Source organism: Suillus fuscotomentosus (assembly GCF_016647785.1).
Source record: "Suillus fuscotomentosus strain FC203 chromosome Unknown F5891scaffold_16, whole genome shotgun sequence".
NCBI classification, from domain to species: Eukaryota; Fungi; Basidiomycota; class Agaricomycetes; order Boletales; family Suillaceae; genus Suillus; species Suillus fuscotomentosus.
Genome location: NW_024539528.1, coordinates 270,358 through 289,603, shown reverse-complemented (window position 1 = coordinate 289,603; position 19,246 = coordinate 270,358). Strand labels below are relative to the sequence as shown.

Sequence of the window (19,246 nt, the reverse complement as noted above, 5' to 3'; positions counted from 1 at the left end):
TCTCACAGAATAGACAGTTTGGAGTAAAACAGGTGGCACTCAGCGACGCCGATGTAGTTTTATGAGCAATACGTTTTCACAGTTCTTCCAAAACAGGCGGAGTATAAGTATGGTATCCTATACACATCCGAGTCGTATTCCAGAGCGGTAACAATATGGAGGATTTGAGGTTCCGTGCTTGTTCACGAGAGGCTGTATCATGCTAGGTGCGGTGGTTATGGTTACTTCTTCAAGCATACGAAACGAAATTCGGGTGGCAGTTTCACCCAGTGGCCGGGCCATATTCATGGAGTATACCGCGCTCCCCTTGACACCACCGAGGCGGTTCCAGCATGGGATTCGGAAATCACTATGTATATACCTGTGACCGTTTGAGGATCCCAACCGCTCAAATATAAGCTTCTTTCACTATGTCTTTTCCTCCAGTTCTATGTTGATACGGACCTCATATATATTGTTTTCTTGCAGAATTGCTATCGACTTCGATGACCGGACATCGTGCCCGTCGAGGTTACACGTGCGTACATGATTCCTCTCTTTCAGTATACCGTGACAAATGGAGTGATAAATGGAGACTCAGGCCCGCCGTGATCATGATACTGATCGAGGAGAATCCTGCTCCCCTTAGAGCCACCAGGGGCGAGGCGGTTCCGACATCGGAAACAACTACATATATACCTCTCATTTCCTGGATCCTAACTCGAATATAGGCATATATTTACCTCCAGTTTCTATGCTGGTGCGGAGTTGATATGTATTCGTATTCTGAAGAATTCTTTCCGCAGAGATCAACGGCGTAGAACATCTACCGACTTCGACGGGACCTGGACATCACTCCCGTCACTATAACCAGGCTACCAGCCAATATCAAGATCACCTCGTCCTTTGAGTCGTCATAGAAATTTCGAGCAAGCACCGTATCTCTGAAACAAGAAATTAGGCAAGACAGTGATATCTGCTTGCTAAATTGCTAATATGATCCGATCTTGAATGCCGCACTAGAGATTTACGCAGACAACACTTCATAAGAGGAAACGGCGAAACCCTGGCTATATTCAACAATGCCTGGGCAGTATTATGGATACTCACGAAGTGGCCGTACGGGCTTAAAAAGTAACCATTGAAAAGTCGATCGTTCCTCATGAACATGGCATCACTTCTCAAAGTTCCATTTATTCTCTCGTCTGCTATCACGCAGCACGTATCGTTTACACCTCCGAACGTCCCCTCGAGTGAAGAGACTATTCCCAAAACGTTCAATGAGCGGGTGCTCACTCGGTTTATTATGTACGGGTTTCCCATTATGAAAGTGAGTGTTGTTACTGCTTGTCCACGACCATTTCTATACAGCGATACGCTAGACATTTTACTGGATTGTTTCTGTCGCAGAGCTCATTATCATTACCTCTCACACATCAGACTCCTTGTCCGTTATACAAGCCATTGCACAACACGCGGCCGGTCACGGGATTCGTGACACGCCCATCACTTTCCCTTTCATCTTGGGCACCACACTTGCTGTCGTAGGGGGTCTCGTCCGTTGGTGGTGTTATCGCACCCTCGGTCGCTTTTTCACATTCCAAATCAGTGTCCGCAAAGGACACCATATTGTCACGACAGGACCATACGCTATCATACGCCATCCAGCATACACAGCAGGTATCATGCAGTTGATTGGGTTGGTAATGCTACACGGATCGCCCACTTCGTGGCTTAGACACTCCAGAGTTCTAGATATTCCTGGACTCAAATTGGCTGTGGTGTCATGGCTTGCGGGAATCACGCTTCTTGTAATCAACCTCGTGTTTAGGGTCAACGAAGAAGATGAAGCACTGAAATCGGCTTTCGGAGACGAGTGGACGAGGTGGGCGAAGGTGGTCAGGTACCGACTGATACCTGGTGTCTACTGAACCCATTGCACTTGACATATTGGTATTTTGCAATAGTTACAACTATTCCCCGTTCAATCTTAGATCTAGATGACTTGCTCATACGAGAAGACCGTTTCTCCCTTACTCCGTCTGAAGTTGGAGGGTATTCATTTCAAAGTTTCATTCTACAATAACGCTCAGTTTCTTTTTTACTTGACGGTGACACTGGTAACTAGACTGTAGTGCAATGGCCCCTGTACAAATTTTGTATTAGTCTTTTTTTCGACTTTCTATTTGTATTCCCGTTTATCATGATATGCTCCTAGGCTAGCCTGATATTTCATACTATAAACCGCGACAAAGTGGGCGCAGTGGCATCTCGATCAAACGAGATTCTGTTCGCTGATATGCTCTGCAACAAGTACAAGATCTGCAAAGGTCCACGAAGAAACATCCAGGAGGTTCTGCAGGGATAATGTTTTTGGCCGATACAACGCCCAGACTGAGAATCGCAGCGATGACTCTCGTTATTGCACCTCCCTGTGCCTAATTCAGACTCAGGCTCAGATACTGACTGAGCGTTAGTGTCGAACGCAGATAGCAATAGTTTGCATCGTAATATCCAGTACCTTATATTGTATTTACACCAGTCGTATGGACTCTGCGTTGTACACGTATATGAATCGCAGCAATCAAAAGTTATAATTCTTCGTAAATGATGACCTCAGTACTCTCTTCATCACTCTTGACCGGCTGCATCTCCTCGTCACCTTCGTTCGAGTGGTCATAGTTCGTGACCTGGCGCGCAGACTCTTCACCGACTCCCGCGAAGTGTATTGACCCAGTGATCATGACCGGTTCCGAGTTCAACCGGCGAGAACAATGTTCCTTGAAGTTGATTACCATGCGGGTGCCAATTATGGTCTGGACAAGCATGATGAACGGGATAGATATATTTGCGTGTAGGGCCTGATTGCGTGCAGGAATCAATGAGTAACAGTGAGCAATACGTCAAAAATGACCCAATAGAAATCTCACAGCGGCATTCCGCCACAGGCTCATGACGATAACGCACATCGCCAGGTTTCTAGATAGATCAATTATCAACCGGTGATTAGGAACATACAAAAAAAGGATGACGCTAACATGAAGAAATATAAAATGCTGTCTCGCACCGAGTATGCTCATGAATGAATTTACGCGCAAGCTGGAGGTACCAGGGGTGGCCTTCCTCTCTCTCATATTATTGAGGGAAACTCTAATGGCCAAGAAGAAGAGCAATAGCTCGAAGCAAAAGACGGGTATGAACAAATAAGTGAAATCTGCGTTGATCCCGGAGAAGGTGCACAGGTGCTGCCCGGGAAAGCTTGGAGACTCGTCGGTGACTGGTGATGTTTAGTGAACAAGTGTGTGTGGCTCCACGTCTCTTTGCAGTACGTACCAACCAACTGGCTTGCTGGACCAATGGTTCTCCAGATGATTACAATGACAGCAAAGACCTCGCTGGAGAAAGCAAAGACCAATACCATTAGTATCCGCCTAGTCCGCCGGTACATAGCATATATTCGGAGTTGCATGATGCCTGTGCGGGTGGTGTTAATGTTGAATTGTATATGCACAAATGTGATTTACACTGAGTGAGCCACGAACACAAAAGAGTACCCCACGCTCGGACCTGGAAAAGCCGAAAGCCTTGGGTATAAGTCAGATGCTGGTCATTTCGAATACGAAATCAATGGACTTGCATCTGAAGAATGCGTGAAACCAATGCTATCAGCAGGAAGTGCGAATAGAGCGCGTTAAAGACCATACTCCTGTAAACGACTTCGTAAGAAAACCACAAATCATACGTTGAGACAAACGTGCTCACTTGTGTTGATGCATCTTCAGTGAGGCACACTAGAGCGCGTGAGAGAGATAACTTGTGAGATAAATATTAACATACGATATACACCAATGCTAAGAACAAATCAGATTACTGATAAGGGCTAAACACCAGGGCTTACATCACGACGGAATCGCCCAGGTAGCGGTCCTAACCAACGTGAAGATTAGAAAAATCTATACTAGTTGCACATACCAATAGATATAAGGCGGCCACTATTGAAGGCGGCCTCCGCTAGCCATAAATGAAGTTAGCATATGACGAACGGACACCATTTTTTCAAGTTTTGACTCACCCATATATAATCTATCTAAGAGTCCAGCAACATCATTAAGTTTTGCTCGTTTATGGCTCAACAGTGACTCACTTCACGAGCGAAGGTCAATGCTGAACAGAAGATAATTGAGTGAGTGGTCATAAGACTTGACGGATTGCATACAGTGATCATACAAGACGGCGACAGCGACAGCAACTGAAAGCAGTGTTTGAATTAGATCAGATTGGAAGTCGGGAACATCACTGGAACTAACTTTGCGCATAAGAAAATGAACTAAGGCCGCCCGCTGTTGTTGTTGCAGTTGAACTCATACGTTGCAATGCGCTCAGCTAATTTCAGGGATAGAAGAGCTCTGGGGAAAAGGTCATTAAAGCCGTTGGACAACGGAAAGGGCGGTTCCACAGTCGTACGATGGACTTATTATAATTTGGCTTTGAGTGAGCATTCCAAAAGCACACGCATTTAGGGTCCTACTATTTGGGCAAAGGCGCTGATAACAAAAGGGGTGACATTTAGCACCAAAACTTTGATTAGTGACAGAGGTACTTACGTTGAATTAACATCGGGATACTACTCATCAAGGGTCTAGAACACAAAAGAACGCCTATAACCGCAGAACTGCCACTGCTGGATACTCAATTGGCATGAGGTCAGCCCAGCCGTTGAAAAACACCGAGGGAACAAACTTGGAGTCATTGAGGAAGTTCGTAGACAAGGGCATGCTTACTGTATAGTGATCAAGTTGGTGTAAAACTTTGGTAAACTTCAAGTGTGTTATAGCTGACTAAGCATGCTTGATCCGATCACAAACCAACTGCTGTTTTGAGCGCAGAGGTGCTCCTTTCAGTTGGCCGCTCTCCAGTAGGCACCCCGTGATATCATTCACTCATTGAAAAACGCCTACATGCAGATCGAGCCTTGCCCATGCTGTCACGGTGAGTCAACGGGTAGCCACCTTACTAGTAAAACACATGGCCCAGTGGGACCTGGGTCTTACGGTTATTTTTCCCAAAAGCCCCAATTTGGTTGATAAGTTCCTTCCAGCATCACATGAGGCTTCTTCATAGGGCCACCCATCATGCAGGGCTGAGTGAGCGTCGGATACATTAGTTATCCATTGCGCACCCATTTAGATGTCCGGTTCCGTCTTTGTACGGACACCAGTGCGGTTCGGAAACGGCCGTACACGGGTACCAACTACTTCGGCTCATACTCAAGGATGAATCTTCCTGTCCCCCACTAGTACCCACCCTGCTGGCGGGTCATGAGTACCGAATGCAGCTGGCCAGGTATAGACTTGTAGTCGCGCATGGACATGATATACTCTCACTAAGTCGTATCAAAGCTCAGTGGTATCCTCTTAAATAGGACGAGTCAAACGGCGAGGTAGGGGTAGAAGTGGTAAGCTTCCTGACGAGAACTCTCGCAGATTAGAAATCACTGCCATTCACCTTTCTAGTGTCCTTTCAGCCCTAGTCAGTGGTGCCTGTGGGAGGCTGTGGCAGGTGTGGTCTGCCTCGCGATGCTCAACTGGACACATTGGCTTCGGCTTCGCTTCATAGCCGCTAATAAACAGAGCAGATTCTTCTGAGATAGCGCCGTCCATGGGCTCCCGACACCTTTTATGAGGAATTTCAGGTTGTTTGGGCCATGCTCCATGCGGCAAGAAAGTCGTTCAAGCTACTAATAACGCTTCAATAATTCACCCATAATGTCCATGGCCCTCACGGCAATTTCTAGCTGCATTCAAGGACGAGTATAATGCACTAGTGGTTACGCCGAAGGCTTCTTTTACCCTAGGACCAACAAGCGCACCAAATTAATGTCTTCCACAGAGCGTCTTCGAGATCCTGTTATGGGACGGACTTGTATAACGTCACGGTGTGCTGACATACCCCACTAGTCTTGGTCATGTTGATTTTGCAGCGCGATCAAGACGGACTACGAGCACTTATGGCTAGAGGATTCTGTTTCTCCTGGAGTAATTTTACACCTCAGGGGGACTCCAGGGCTTCACGTTACAATGTCTCATCATAGTACCTTGGCATTACGATGCAGGGCCTTCACTTTGATGGTTTTCCTTTCATGTATTCTGTGCCCCGTTAGATACAGTGATCATACAATGGAATAGCAAAGTGTTGGCGTTGGGAGAGTTGCAATCAGTCGTTTGTCGATCTGTGGAAGTGATCATAATATGTTCATTGGAGATACTGGTCATGGAACAATTTTTTTATTAAGTTCACAGCGGCTGTGTCTGGGTCGTGGGTTTTGATGTTCCTATTCAAGTCCATTTTGATTCAGTGATTAATATCTCGTTCCGCAGACTTGCAATTAGTAGTTCGATGTCATTCCTTGTCACCGAATATAACTTCCAGGTCCTCGAGACTCCCCGGGTCTACTTTACCCGATTTATCGCCCTCCCGAAACGCCTCTGTGTCGATGACAGTCTTGCGGCCTTCGGTGTGATCAACCTCAAAGAAGGTTTAATGAATATGATAAAGACCTCACTTAAAGTTTTTCGATTTTTCTTGCCCTACGAATTCGGTGCCTGTCATCGATGTCTGTCACCAAAATCAGTACGGTCAACCATAGACGGATACCAATGCCAACCTTGATTTTCAGTTGCCACGTTCCACCAGAGTCTATCTGAGTAATATCGATTAGCGGGGCACAGGGCAACAAGTTCTGGGGGACTGATCATGAAGATGTGGTTGGCGCTCGTCACTGAGTCGTCAGCTAGTGTTTGAAGTAATGTTCGGGAAATTCAAGAGGCAGGTAGCTTGCGCGCAAGTTCAGACTAACAGCTTCGAGCTGACAATGGGAACCTTGGGCTTCCGCTCGAATTCTGATATGACAGCAATGCGCTTCAAGTTGAGGCCCCTTGGTCCTATCAAAACGATACCATGTCAGATACCCTGAACCTAATTTGGATCAGAATGGAATGGACTATGTAGAGGTGCACCTACTGAGATTTTGTACCGGCGCATCCAGTTTAGCGGAGGATTTAGAATCATTTCACGGGAAGACTTCTGATGTTCGACGTCCCTTCTTTTTCGTCCTTTGAAAACACCTGGTGTGGACTATCTTGACCAGACAGCCGGAGAACCTCAATGAGGTCTTACTCCTTGAGCGGTCCTTATGAGCACGTTGTGCATCGTGGCAACCCTCCCTTGTCCGTACACGTCGCAAGATATAATGCATTGTTTACCACTGTGGTATAACATTGATAACTTGACATTGGCAGATGAAACGGATAGTATCATACAAACGCAAGGACCCTCCTTTGAATTTGTGTTCGGCTTTAGGAAAGTCAAGACTGACTTCTCGTCTTCAGTCAGATCGACTACAGTTCGGCGGGGAAAGCATGGATATAAGAACGGTTGACAGCTGTTCCTATAGCATGGTTGGGAGACTAACTCACTCCATAGATGCATAAACACAGCTTCTATGCGTCCGCCTTGCATGAATCAGTAGAGGAGAACAATATAATTTGGTTCTTCTGGTATCCCCTTAGTGTTAATGTAAATATGCCAGGAAGATCCATGTCAGCCATCGATCGATCGTTGTTCTGGCCCTGGAAGACTGTCAACATGATAGCTGCTTCTTGTAAATGAAATCCGACTCGTTTTCAGCCAGCTCCTCGCTTTTTCGACTTCGACTTCCTGTTCGTCATCAATAATTTCAGTATTCTTCTTCTTGGCATCACCAGGATCTTGCGTCAATTTCGTGTTCACGCCACTGTCTTGGACGTAGACTGCCTTCCAAAGGCGGAGGTTAACAGCTTCGAAGAAAGAGTGGCCCCTCCGCAGAAGCACCCGGTTAATTAATATCAAGTCCGCATCAGAACGCAGAGTGGCTGGGCACTTGCTACCCTGAAGTCAACAATCCTGGACGCCATGATAAATGCCAGGCTAATTCATATGGGAGATGAAGTACCGAAGTCAAGAAACCATGAAACACGAGATGAAACATGCTGCGAAAGACGGCCGAACTCTGGTTGAAATGTGTGAGCACTCTTACATCATTTGCACATAAAACACAACAAAACTACGGTCATTCATAAGGCGAACTGCAGCGTCAGCTTTCCCCTCCGTTTTGAGTGGCTGCGATTTCAGCGTAGCACCGAGGGCGAGATCCGTTTTCACTGTTATCAGGAAAGGCTTTCTTCTTCTCTTTGCCTGAGTCTGGTAGGCGAGATTTATAACCATCAGGATCATCCTGTTCAATGCGGGTGGTGCCACCTGATTGATGACCTTTGCCCTTGAAAGTACTCTAGACTTTCCATTCCCGACAAGGAATGATTCAAGGTATGCAGGATGATCAAATGATGCTTGTCCCGCACATGTCTGAACTTTGGGAGGTGAGAGTCGGTACACTTGCGTGTTCTGAAGACAAAGTTCAACTAATGAAATTGTCCGAGTCATGCTGATAGTGTCCACTGTCCGGACGAAGTCGTAGAGCAGAAAACTACACCGATGGCACAAATTGATTATTTTAGCATTTCATTTGATTGGCTAGTAAGGATCATGTGACGCCTACCCACGCCTCCGCCAGCAGGAAACCCAGTTCAGTTTATCTACTCAACCTTCTAGAATCTAGTAGGCTTTCACTATGTTTTGGAAATACTTTACCGACGCTTCTGCTACGTCAGTTACCTCTGTACTTGCACCAAGCAGTGCTGAGGTAGACTCCAAGGTCATTGACGCCAAGCTCGAGGACCAAACGAAGCAACAGGATGTGATGATCAGGACACTCAACAAACAGCTATCTCACTGTGAGAGTGATTTGGCTACTCAGATGGATCTCGTGAGCACACTACAGACATCATTGAGAGACTCTGAGAAGAATCGTATGTATCTTTTCCTGATCACTCTAGTGTTTAAGCTTTTTATATTTGTCTTATAGTTCTCAACGTGCGCATGCAAGCAACGGAGCTTGCGAGGGAACGAGACTCGCTTAATTCCCAAATCGAGGGCCTTCGCAACGAGTTACAGGAAGCGCGCCGTGGGGTTGTCATTGTTCGGAAATCGATCGTGGAAGACAAACAGTCCCTCGAATCACATCTTGACGAAGGACGACGTGCGAAGGAACATGCTCGTGTGCAGCTCAACTCTCGGATGGAGGAGCTACAAAAACGCAAATCGAAATTTGCTTGTCTATAGCATGCCTGTCAAGTCTGCATTCATATCTTTTCGGCCTGTGAGTTGTTGCGACTCGTGTCGGACCTCTATGCCTATCCTTCTTGCACTTTGCTTATTATACCAGTTTTCGCGAGCTACGAGATCGGTTAGCGATTATGTCTCTTGTGTACCCCTTGGCTGTAGGTCCGACACAAATTTGAAATGAGACTACTTGAGTGGTTTGGCCGTGTTACAATTAACGCTGTGTCGTTTTTTTCGCTCATATATTTCGTTCAAGCCAATTTAGATCTATCGACTCGGACAACATCGCTTACACTGTACTCAAGGCACCATTTGTAATTCTCAAGGCGTTGAACCATTATCAGAGCACGACGCCAATGCTTGTGTCATGCGGGTCTTGTACGCACAAACACTTTTACTTCCTTACGGTGCTTCCCATAAAGACACGGTTCCCACTGTCAGGACTGTTGTTGTTGTTCTGGTTGAGACGAACATTGGGTACTTGCATTTCTCCCTGCCTCCTGCGCTGTTCTATTCCTTCCTAGCGGTCTTGCCTCTCGATTTGACATTTATTCTGACCCACTGTGTTATCCTGGCCAAGAGCTTAACTGTCGTGCTCAATAAAGGGTGCACAACAGATGAGCTATTCCTGCTCTATCACTCCATCACGCCTCGTAGCTTCTATGTGTCCACACCTCAGCTTGGCAACATGCGACCACCTCTCCAACATCCCTATCCTTCTTGAAGTGCATATTCACGGGAACCTGCACAAATATTTGGCGCCTTTTCTCAACATTCAGGAGTTCCGATTTACTTGTGAAAAGAGACATTGTCCTGCTCATGCAATATTTCGAATTCCCCAGGCTTTGAAAAGCACTGCCACAGTGCAAAGCAAGCCAGACTCTTCAATATATTCATTCGAATCCAGCATTATACCTGTATTGGCCGCTCAATATCATCCCTCTTCATAAGCCTGAAGAAGGAAGAGAGTACTGGCAACGCAGACACAGTTACGTAGGCTTGGAGCTCGCTGTCCGCTGAAGGTGGTTGGAGGCCATACCATTCGCCCGAAGTTGGCTCTCAATCAGGGTTTTTCAGACGTCATAGAAATGTATATGGTCCTCTAGCACATTGTGCTTTTGACCGGCCTGTGCAATTTCTCACGTTCTGATACTGCGAACTCAAACCAGAAGATGAAGCGTTGCAACTCGAAGCAAATTATAAGGATTTAAATAAATCTGTACAATAATGCCTCCTGTTTGATTTTGGCTTCAGCAAAACAGTAATGGCCCGGAAGTAACGACAGAGGGACGTGATCAATTAAGAAACGTAAAACGAGCACCCAGTCCATATCCATATGTAATGGAGCAAAAAAACCGGTCGCGATTCTAGTTCGCGACCCATCCTCGATGAACTGATATAAAAAGGTCAATGAAAAAAGGAAAGTGCTAGTAAGTAATTGTGAGGCAATGCATAGTGATAATGAGTCTTGAGATGAAGGATACAAGATTATTGTTTGACTTTGACTTGGTGAGAATGCGGAAGCAGCAGAAGAGAAGAAAAGGGACCGGTCCCGCGGTCGACTGGATCGTGATCACTGACGAGGAGAAGCAAAGAGGGACAGCATTTTCTCTGCTCCTTCTTTGTACTTCTTAAGCTTTTTGGTCTTAAGCTTTTCGGGCTCCTCGGTGTGAGCGGCCGGGACTCCCCTCGTCGATTCAGGTGAAAAAAGGGTTTCTGGTATCGTATCACCGTTTGACTGATCCGACGATAGACTTTCGCCGACTGAAGTTGCTGATTCTTTCGACTTGAGCGATGGGGACATTGGTGTTGGACTAGTGCCTGAAACGGAAGGTGAAAGGAGGCCACCACTTGATACCGATGATAGTGTAGCGGATGTGGAAGGAGTGAGGGTTTTTGCAGTAGAAGATGACTTGGTGGTGGGAAATGATGATGGCGGAGACTTTGCACGGAGGAACTGTCTAGGCGTTTTTCGGAACTTCAACGCGGGTGCACGTCCACGACGATGCTTCTCTGATGGACTAGGTGACTCTGCCGGGTCGGCACCGTGAACATCAGACTCTTTTGACATGCCAGAAAATGAGCGTCCACCCATCCGTTGTGAAGGGGTTGATGCTTTGCGGAATACGGCCAACCGGTATCGGTCGACGACGCCCCGAGCAAACAAGCTTGTGCCCTTGGTACCATTGCGGTCCTCGCCATCCCCAGCTTCAATAAAGTCCCAGTCCTCCTCCTCTTCCTTCTCAGTGCATTCTTCCTCGTCAGGGCCATCGGAAAGGAAGCGGTCAAGTGCAGGGACACCAGACTTCTCTCGGCGATTACGTGTTGAACGATGGGCGCTCGGCCGAGGAGCGGCTGACTTTGTGACCTTCTGCTTGACATCTTTGGCTGGTGGAATAGGCACAATCTCCTGAGGCGGCGACGTGGGAGTAGTTGGTAACGGTGATTCCTTGAGAGGAGCAGATGGCGTCTCTGAGGGTGTGATAGGTTCAACTGGGGTTGCAGGTTCCTCAACCAGTGTTGTAGTCTCCTCTTGCGGTTGAACGATGATCTCGGCGGGTTGTTCCTCTGGTAGGACTTGTGGTCTGGCTTCAGGAGTCTTCGGTTCCGGAGTCGTTTCATCGACAACAGGTGATGCCTCCTCGACCTCCGGTTGCAGAGGGGTATCCGCAATATTTGAAAGAATCTCTGGTACCTCTTCCTCGTCGGTCTCTTCCCGTTCAGATTCTCCAGATACCTCATCATCGTCATCATCGCCCAGGATAACAGAATGCCGGCCCTTAAACGAATACCCGTCAAAGACATCGACGCTCTCGTCAATTGGATGCACTGATGGACTACGGGAATGCGAGGGTGTCGTGCTTGAATCCTCGCCTTCCCCATCTGTAGGCTCAGCGTCCGTTTGTTCACGATCTGTATCAGTTTGTTCCTGATCGTTCGGGTCGTCAATCACTGGTTCCATATCCAGGAATGTGTCGTCGAAGTTCTGGGTATCACTGGCATTGGATGGGTCAATAGGTGGGATATAGGGGGCTAGAGGGATAACACCAAGTAAGCACATCTATCTATCGCAGCAGCGAATATGCCTCACGTATGTAGCGCTTGTAATACACGTGCGACCAGTCACTGAAGGGGAAGAAATCAGGATCAGGAAAGTTGGCCTCGTGATAAACTCACATCATAGAGAAGTACGGGTGCCGCTTGATCCGCGGCTCACACATCCTCAGTGCAGGATTTCGTTGCAAGAGCTATGCGAAGGCGACTATAAATGATTTGTGGTCATGGACAAAAAGCATCACCCACCCCTCTAATCAAGCTCTTGGTATCTTGGTCAATCGCTCTATCCTCAGGGAATTGCAGCTCATCCTGCAGGACCCTGACATACATGTCGGAGTGGTTATTCGCCCAGAATGGCGTCTATTGCGCATATCAGTAGCCGTCGAAGCTTTAACCCAGGGCACTTACAATTCCCGTCAGCATCTCATAAAGCATGGTGCCAAAACTCCACCAGTCGACCTCGTAACTATATGGCAGTCCTTGGATCACCTCTGGAGCCAAATACTCTGCTGTGCCACAGAAAGTCGTCGTCGCATCCATAGGGCCAACAGTCTGTCCATGCCATCCCATTACAACGTCTTGACTCTTTTCGCCCTTCATCCAGGGCGGCGTCGCAGGCTCACTGCCCGGAGCTGAATAGAACTCGCCTCGTGTGGGAGTAGGAGGCGCGGTCGTTGCAGCTACACGGCGTGGGAACTCTTTTGAGAGGCCAAAGTCTGTCAGTACGATGTGCCCATCTGCACCAATCAGGATGTTTTCAGGTTTCAGGTCACGGTAGATGACGCCGGCTGCATGCAGGCCCTCGACACCCTCGACTATCTCCGCGGCATAAAACCGGGCACGGTCCCGACCTAGCCTACCCCAACGTGCAAGCTGCGTGGCAAGGTCACCGCCTGGATGGAAGTCCTAGGAGAAAACGCCATTAATGTGCGTGTTGTGCACTTCTATGAAGAAGCATACCATGACTAAAAATAGATTCTCCTTATCATGAAAACTCCACCAGAGCTTGACAACGAATGGGTCTTTCGACTCTGCTGCCATCCGTTTGAGCACAGCTTGTTCGGTCAACGTGTGCTGCAGTTCCTGATGTGCCAGTACATGACGCTTCGTGATCGCCTTCAGGGCATACAGATCCGAGCTCGTCTTGTGTTTCACAAGTAAGACCTTGCCAGCACACCCCTTTCCAAGGACACGCATCATCTCAAAGTCATCGATGACGACCTTGCGTTTTGAGCGCTTCTTGAGTTCCTTGTTCGGGTCAGTCGACTTGGTACGATTCTTACGTCCCCCAGTGTTGGTGCTGATCGAAGAGTCATCGCCCGTTTGGGAACTTGTACCTTCCTGCAATGTCGAGGAGGTGTATACTCGCGACAAACGACTAGCTTTATCGGGATCGGCAGAGTGGGAACGAAGTATCCGGGAAGCTTGGACCTCTGCGACAGGCGTAGACACAGCTGTCTCTTCCCCATCGACTGCGTTGGGAACTGCAAGTTCTGCCTCGATGGGTGTAGGAACTGCTTCATCCACAACGACAATGTCCTCAGGCGCTTCAGTAAGAGGAGCCTCATCCGCAACAGGAGCTAGAGCCTCCACCTGAACAGGAATAGACTCTACATCCTCTTCTTCCTCTTTGATCCCCTCCTCCCTTAAGTCACCGGCAGCAAAATCGTTCAGATTGACTTCGCTCGTAGCACCATTGGTATCATCCACCTCGATTTCACTGACATTGCCCGAGCTGACGTTTGTGGTAACATTGGAGCTACCATGCGCTGCCAGATCAGAGCGCACACGCTTGATCGCGCGCTCTACACGCACGCTCTCGAGGTCATCGGTGCGCACACGTACAAAACGCTTCCATGCGCGTGTCTGTCGGAACGTTGGCTCATTGGAGATGGTGGTGAGATATGCAGCAAGGCTCGTCACTACGTTGCCTCCTGAACCTGTGGCACCCGTCTCTGTAAAAGGGTCGCCGATCTCGTGTGTAGGTGAAACAATGGGAGTGATGGAACTAGCGCTGGCGATGCGTGTAGATACCGTGCGCGCTACTTTGTTGCTTGGTGAGGCAAGGCGGGATAGCGTGTTGAGGAAGATATTCCGCTTGATGGGTTGAGCCGCCAAGTCTATGGGCAACCTGGGAAGTCTGGTGCCTGGGACGGAGTCTGCAAGCTTGCCGTGCAACTCGATGACCTCTGTGGCAGTGCGGGTCAGGGTGAGGTTGTGCGTGGAGGCTGCGGAAGAAAGAATATCATTAGCAGGTTCGTTTGTTAAAGACATGTGGTAGGAGTTAACGGGGCCTTAGGACATAGAACACTGGACGGCAATCACATGGCACTGTCAAGTGCTCACAGAATGGCAACCCGGCTACCTCGGAAAGCCAGACGAAAATCCAAATGCGTAGGTAATGAACGAATTCGTTCTGACCAACATGGTGGAGAAAGAGTGGAGCGAAAATGTGAGACTCACTCTTTATGTAAATGCTATACGAGTGTACATCATGTGGAGTCTCAGCGACGCTGACGCTCCAGGGACCTTCCTGAGCATCGATCCTAACCGGTGGTCTTCTAAGAGGACGGGTATGAGCGGCGTCTATGGACTTCATACTGCGGACGGTGTTATTGGGGTCGTGTTTATGGTTCTGACTATGCTCCTGATGTGCGTGGGGGGAACTTGAGAGTGAATCAGAGGAGGCGTCGGTTGCACTTGCACGTTCTTGGCGGGATTTGCGCTTGTATTGAAAACTTCTCGTGGTATCGATGCTGACCCTACTTGTAGGTTGACGGGGAAGGTAAGAGTCGACGGAAGAACGGCTTCGGTTGAACGACCCGAAGCCAAGGACAGATTTGAAGTTTTTCTTTGAAGCACCGCGCTGATGAAAGGTGGCGGCTACACCAGGCATCCGCGGGAATAAAAACTGGCGAGGTTTACGAGAAAAGGGATAGGCAAGCCGTCTCTCTAAAGTCCTACGTGAATCGGAATGGGAGGCTGTGGGTTGGGTATGTGACTTCCGGTGAACAGGGTGTATGTGGGAGTGAAGGTGCAAGAGAGAGAAGAGCAGACGACAAAGGGAATTGAATTCTGTGACAGTTGAGAGATGGATTAATTAGGGCGGGAGATATTATGGGTAATCGTCGCGCGGCGTTGGCGTGAAAGGCCACGAGGAGACCACGGGGGAAATGAAAAGATGCGTTACGGTCAACGATGCCGTTCTGTGAGGCCAAAGTACTGACAATCAATGATTTGGGTACTGACTTGACAGAGATTACTGGCAGTTAATACTGCGGGACCTTGATCAAGGTTACGGTTGAAAAGCTGCCAGATATGAACAAACTGAGTTCAGATTTCTGCCTCGAGGCTAGCTGTGCAGCGACACGGTATATTGAACCGCAAACTGCCAAACGCAAAATAGCAGCACTTGTGAGAGTATAAGAAAAGCAGGATTATAAAGTATTAACGAAAGACTGAGTCAATGAGTATGATTGACTTTGAGTAAAAAAGGATTTGCTGCTGCAGGAGTTAGTTCGCTTGGTTGAAAGGCTGTTCAAGTCGTTGTCTGTCCTTGCTTGGTCACAATTAATGCTTGCCGTAACTCAAAAACATCTCTCCGTTTTGTCTCCCTTCTCCGTTTCTTCCATTTATTCTTATTCTATTTTATATTGCTTCCCTAGAACCCTTCCTTAATTATATCAAGTATCAAAGCAAGCACAACACCAGAACGGGACCGCCCATGGAAGTGAACCACACTCGTCTCCAGGCCCATCCGAACTAGTGGCAGTAGCTGAGAACCGATACCAGAATCACCTTGGTGATCACAGAATCACGGATGTTTGCGAGCGCTCCTTCCAGCTCACTCGCTCAGATGAGACCGAACTGTAACATGACAAATTAGTGTCATGTTCACATCGGGCATATTCTCTCGTGGTGCTTGGGCTTAAGTTGTTATTCCTGTGCGAGACCCACAGCTCTTGCTACACAAATCACAAGACCCATCTGAAACAGTTTACCACGTACGTGATCAGTACTTGCATGAAATAAGGCTAGCTGATAACTCATCTTTACCCCGCATGCAGGCAGGGTTTGATCTGTGTGGCGCAGGACACTGATCATCATATCGTAAAAGAATTAAACTCCTCGACAACATCGCGAGGCATCTAACTCATGGCGAATTCTAGACTTGTAGATCATGCTCATGTGAAAATTTCTCTATATCACACTAATGAACTGCTGCGCATGCCGTCGGCGATAGACTACTAAAAGCGTCACTGCAATTTTAGTCCCTCGGACCTGGCACTAGAATGCCATCTGAGCTGTATGTTACTGTGCAGCACCGATACCAACCCACGCAGCAAATAGCTCGATGGTAGCTGATAACGCAGCGATACGAAAGCAGTCACGCTACGACACACTTGTTGCTATGACATGCTGTACAAGGGGAACCACTCGGCCAATCAGCGCTTAGTGCTCAGCATAGAAAAGACTTGACACGCCCCTAATAGAGCTCAATGGCTCAAAATAACCCAGGCGGGATACGAACGCAGTGCACATATACTTCCATGATAGTCGCAGATGTTCCATCGATGTGTAAGACGAGACAATAATGCCTGGAGCTGACTGCTGGATAACACAAACGTGTTTAAAAGAAGAGTCATCACGGAGCAATCCGTCAAAAACGTGCAACGGAAATGGCTCGAACATGGAGAAAGTCGGGTCACCGTGATCCGTCACAGAGAGATCCGACTTGCCCGTAGAATGCCTTCAGAATCGTACGACTTGGCCAGATTAGCATGTGCCTTCAAGTGAGTGCTAAACTAGCCTAGTTGCTGATAGGTTTGACGTTGTTCGACTAGCGTGACAAACACGAGGCTGTCTTTGTCATCAGCGGCATACAGCGACCCTCAGTTCTGCGAGCTAGAAGCAGAAAAACGTTAGCATTGCATCATCGCGATGAGCATTCGGAGGTGAAAAGCTTTAATCAGACAAGTCAAGTATTCCAGTGTACTGGGGGTTCCCGGTTTGTCTGACAAAACGAGAGAAATTCGGGTCACCGGTCAAATTTGGCAACTTGAGAAGAAATACCAATGAGTCAAATCTGAAGTTGGTGACTTAGCAAATAGACCTTCAAGATCTGATATATCTCACTCACGGAAGTTGGAGAAGAACGAGAACAAATTTCAGTGATTCAAGTGTGGATCTGGGCTGCGGACTGGCGGAGGAAGTAGAGTGGGCACTCGATGCACATCACAAACCGATGAGCACAATAAATCGAACATTCTTGTCTCGAGTGAAATTACGTAACACTGTAAACGGTGACTATGCATACAAAAATTAAAGTATTAATTTTCTGAACAAAGATAGGAACTACGTTGCAAGCCAATTTCCTACACAATGGTTGAAACGTTGACGTTCGACAATTCACGTTCAGGCAGCTGTTGATCATGCGCAGAATCAGTTGGATGGCTTGATGTAGCAATTCGCTGCTACTGACCTGACGTGTTGGGAGCTTGCACCTCAGAGGTTTGGACATGGCCAACCTGAGACCGGTCGCGCGTGAACTCATACGCAAATAACCCGATTGTGTAGCAAAGCACTGACAATGTCCCTTAAAAACCAGAAAAATAAAAAGGGAAAAGACGCACGGATGATGAAGTTGATATAAGCGAAAGCTTCCACGACTCTGAACTCATTGCAAATCTTATTGGAAAAGCCAGAGACTAAGAAGCGAAGGCGACGATGACATGATCAGAAAAGCGACCGCGTTTTGGAAATATGGTACTTACAGAAGCTACAACCACCTGAGAAGAAGTGTACGCGGGCCGCATGAGTGGCGTTAGCTCCAGTTGCGAGCCACAAAATCCACATGATACCTTTGGAATCGTAAATAATCATTGAAAATGATATTGAGAGTCAATAGGTACATACTTAGCCAAAGAGCCTCGCCAAAGATGCGTTCTGTCGAAGTGCGATCTTCACTACCTAGTAAGGTATTGACCAGGAGACTGAATTTTGCGAATAAATCAGTGCTAGTTCGGCCGATTGGGAAGAAAACGCACATAACAGGGAATGTCAGAATTGTCAGGGAAGAGACTGCGACCGCAAGCGCAGCAAAGTGCCAGTAGTGTGTGTGTCGAATGGCTAAGAGGTGTCCACTTATACCAAGCACCACGATTGCGAAGATGAGAGTGAACGCTGCGATGAAGATGAGCTAGTTGACGACGTGTAGGGAAATAACGACGCACTCAAGACACACCATCGGACGATCTTGATAACCATGTTGCTTGCTTGAGTGTTGAACGTTCGAACGTTGAAGGAATAAATAATACTTTGCAGAAGACGGTTGTCTTAAATGAGAGCCAATAGGGGCCCCTGCATGATAGTGTGACCAATCTACTCCTAACAGAACTTGGATTGCTGACGAAGTGTCTGACGTCAGAGGCGAGTAAATCATCCAAGGTTGATCTTATTCACTTACTGCATTCATAGGACTCGCCTCGGGTGGCCTATACGGAAGTCAACATGAAGCGCCCGGATTGCACTTTGACAATACACGGTCAAGTGTACACCAACTTCCGCGAGTTGTTTCGCATCAGTTTCCATGTTTTTGCCGAACCATAGAAAATCAATTTCATATCGGCTGCCAGATAATGAAGAGGATCGATCATACCCCGAATTCGGCGGGGTGCTGACAAGATCACCATTAGCTACTCTCTGAAGTCAGTGAGCGGACCAGGGTATCTTCGTATAGGTTGCGCATTGAACCAAGAGAAATCAGATCTTCAAGGTATTAATTAGCATGAATGGTATGAGTAAATTTGGTGTACCGTCGGGAGAGGACGCAATCCATGTTTACCCTGAAGATTGAGAAGAAGAAATAAGGGTTCATAAGTTTAGCTGGTGTGAACGACCCCCCACGCAACGACCTCCCGCCTCATCCAAAGACAGCAATCCCCCTGGGACGGCGACCTTTTCTGAGCGTGCGACGTGTTGAGCACAGGACCAA

At 47.7% G+C, this 19,246-nt stretch overlaps 5 protein-coding genes across 5 annotated transcripts; 2 read left to right on the top strand and 3 right to left on the bottom strand.

Moving 5' to 3' along the window:
- Window positions 1-1,147: 1,147 nt before the first annotated feature.
- F5891DRAFT_1143054 (uncharacterized protein) lies at window positions 1,148-2,227 on the top strand (the record flags this gene model as incomplete). The annotated part of the gene is made up of 2 exons (XM_041364943.1): window positions 1,148-1,309; window positions 1,362-2,227. The coding sequence occupies 2 exons, from the start codon at window positions 1,148-1,150 to the stop codon at window positions 1,908-1,910; spliced, it is 711 nt and encodes a 236-aa protein (XP_041228158.1). The 3' UTR covers window positions 1,911-2,227.
- Window positions 2,228-2,489: 262 nt separating this feature from the next.
- On the bottom strand, window positions 2,490-4,801 carry F5891DRAFT_1171931 (uncharacterized protein). The gene is made up of 14 exons (XM_041365562.1): window positions 4,720-4,801; window positions 4,584-4,660; window positions 4,196-4,228; window positions 4,124-4,143; window positions 4,052-4,066; window positions 3,952-3,990; window positions 3,878-3,906; window positions 3,817-3,830; window positions 3,742-3,770; window positions 3,522-3,546; window positions 3,313-3,453; window positions 2,998-3,256; window positions 2,910-2,958; window positions 2,490-2,840 (listed from the first exon to the last, which is right to left on the bottom strand). Exons 1-14 carry the CDS (start codon window positions 4,752-4,754, stop codon window positions 2,571-2,573), a joined length of 1,035 nt encoding a protein of 344 aa, XP_041228157.1. The 5' UTR covers window positions 4,755-4,801; the 3' UTR covers window positions 2,490-2,570.
- Window positions 4,802-8,644: 3,843 nt separating this feature from the next.
- F5891DRAFT_948509 (uncharacterized protein) lies at window positions 8,645-9,195 on the top strand (the record flags this gene model as incomplete). The annotated part of the gene is made up of 2 exons (XM_041374814.1): window positions 8,645-8,882; window positions 8,939-9,195. 2 exons carry the CDS (start codon window positions 8,645-8,647, stop codon window positions 9,193-9,195), a joined length of 495 nt encoding a protein of 164 aa, XP_041228156.1.
- Window positions 9,196-10,534: 1,339 nt separating this feature from the next.
- Window positions 10,535-15,418, bottom strand: F5891DRAFT_143306 (uncharacterized protein). Its single transcript, XM_041370643.1, has 7 exons — window positions 14,716-15,418; window positions 13,213-14,480; window positions 12,661-13,158; window positions 12,499-12,612; window positions 12,373-12,443; window positions 12,287-12,321; window positions 10,535-12,228 (listed from the first exon to the last, which is right to left on the bottom strand). The coding sequence occupies exons 1-7, from the start codon at window positions 15,146-15,148 to the stop codon at window positions 10,769-10,771; spliced, it is 3,879 nt and encodes a 1,292-aa protein (XP_041228155.1). The 5' UTR covers window positions 15,149-15,418; the 3' UTR covers window positions 10,535-10,768.
- A 2,308-nt stretch (window positions 15,419-17,726) lies between these two features.
- On the bottom strand, window positions 17,727-18,519 carry F5891DRAFT_1186228 (uncharacterized protein; the record flags this gene model as incomplete). The annotated part of the gene is made up of 6 exons (XM_041366672.1): window positions 17,727-17,836; window positions 17,886-17,960; window positions 18,027-18,113; window positions 18,169-18,245; window positions 18,300-18,435; window positions 18,486-18,519. The coding sequence occupies 6 exons, from the start codon at window positions 18,517-18,519 to the stop codon at window positions 17,727-17,729; spliced, it is 519 nt and encodes a 172-aa protein (XP_041228154.1).
- Window positions 18,520-19,246: the final 727 nt, after the last annotated feature.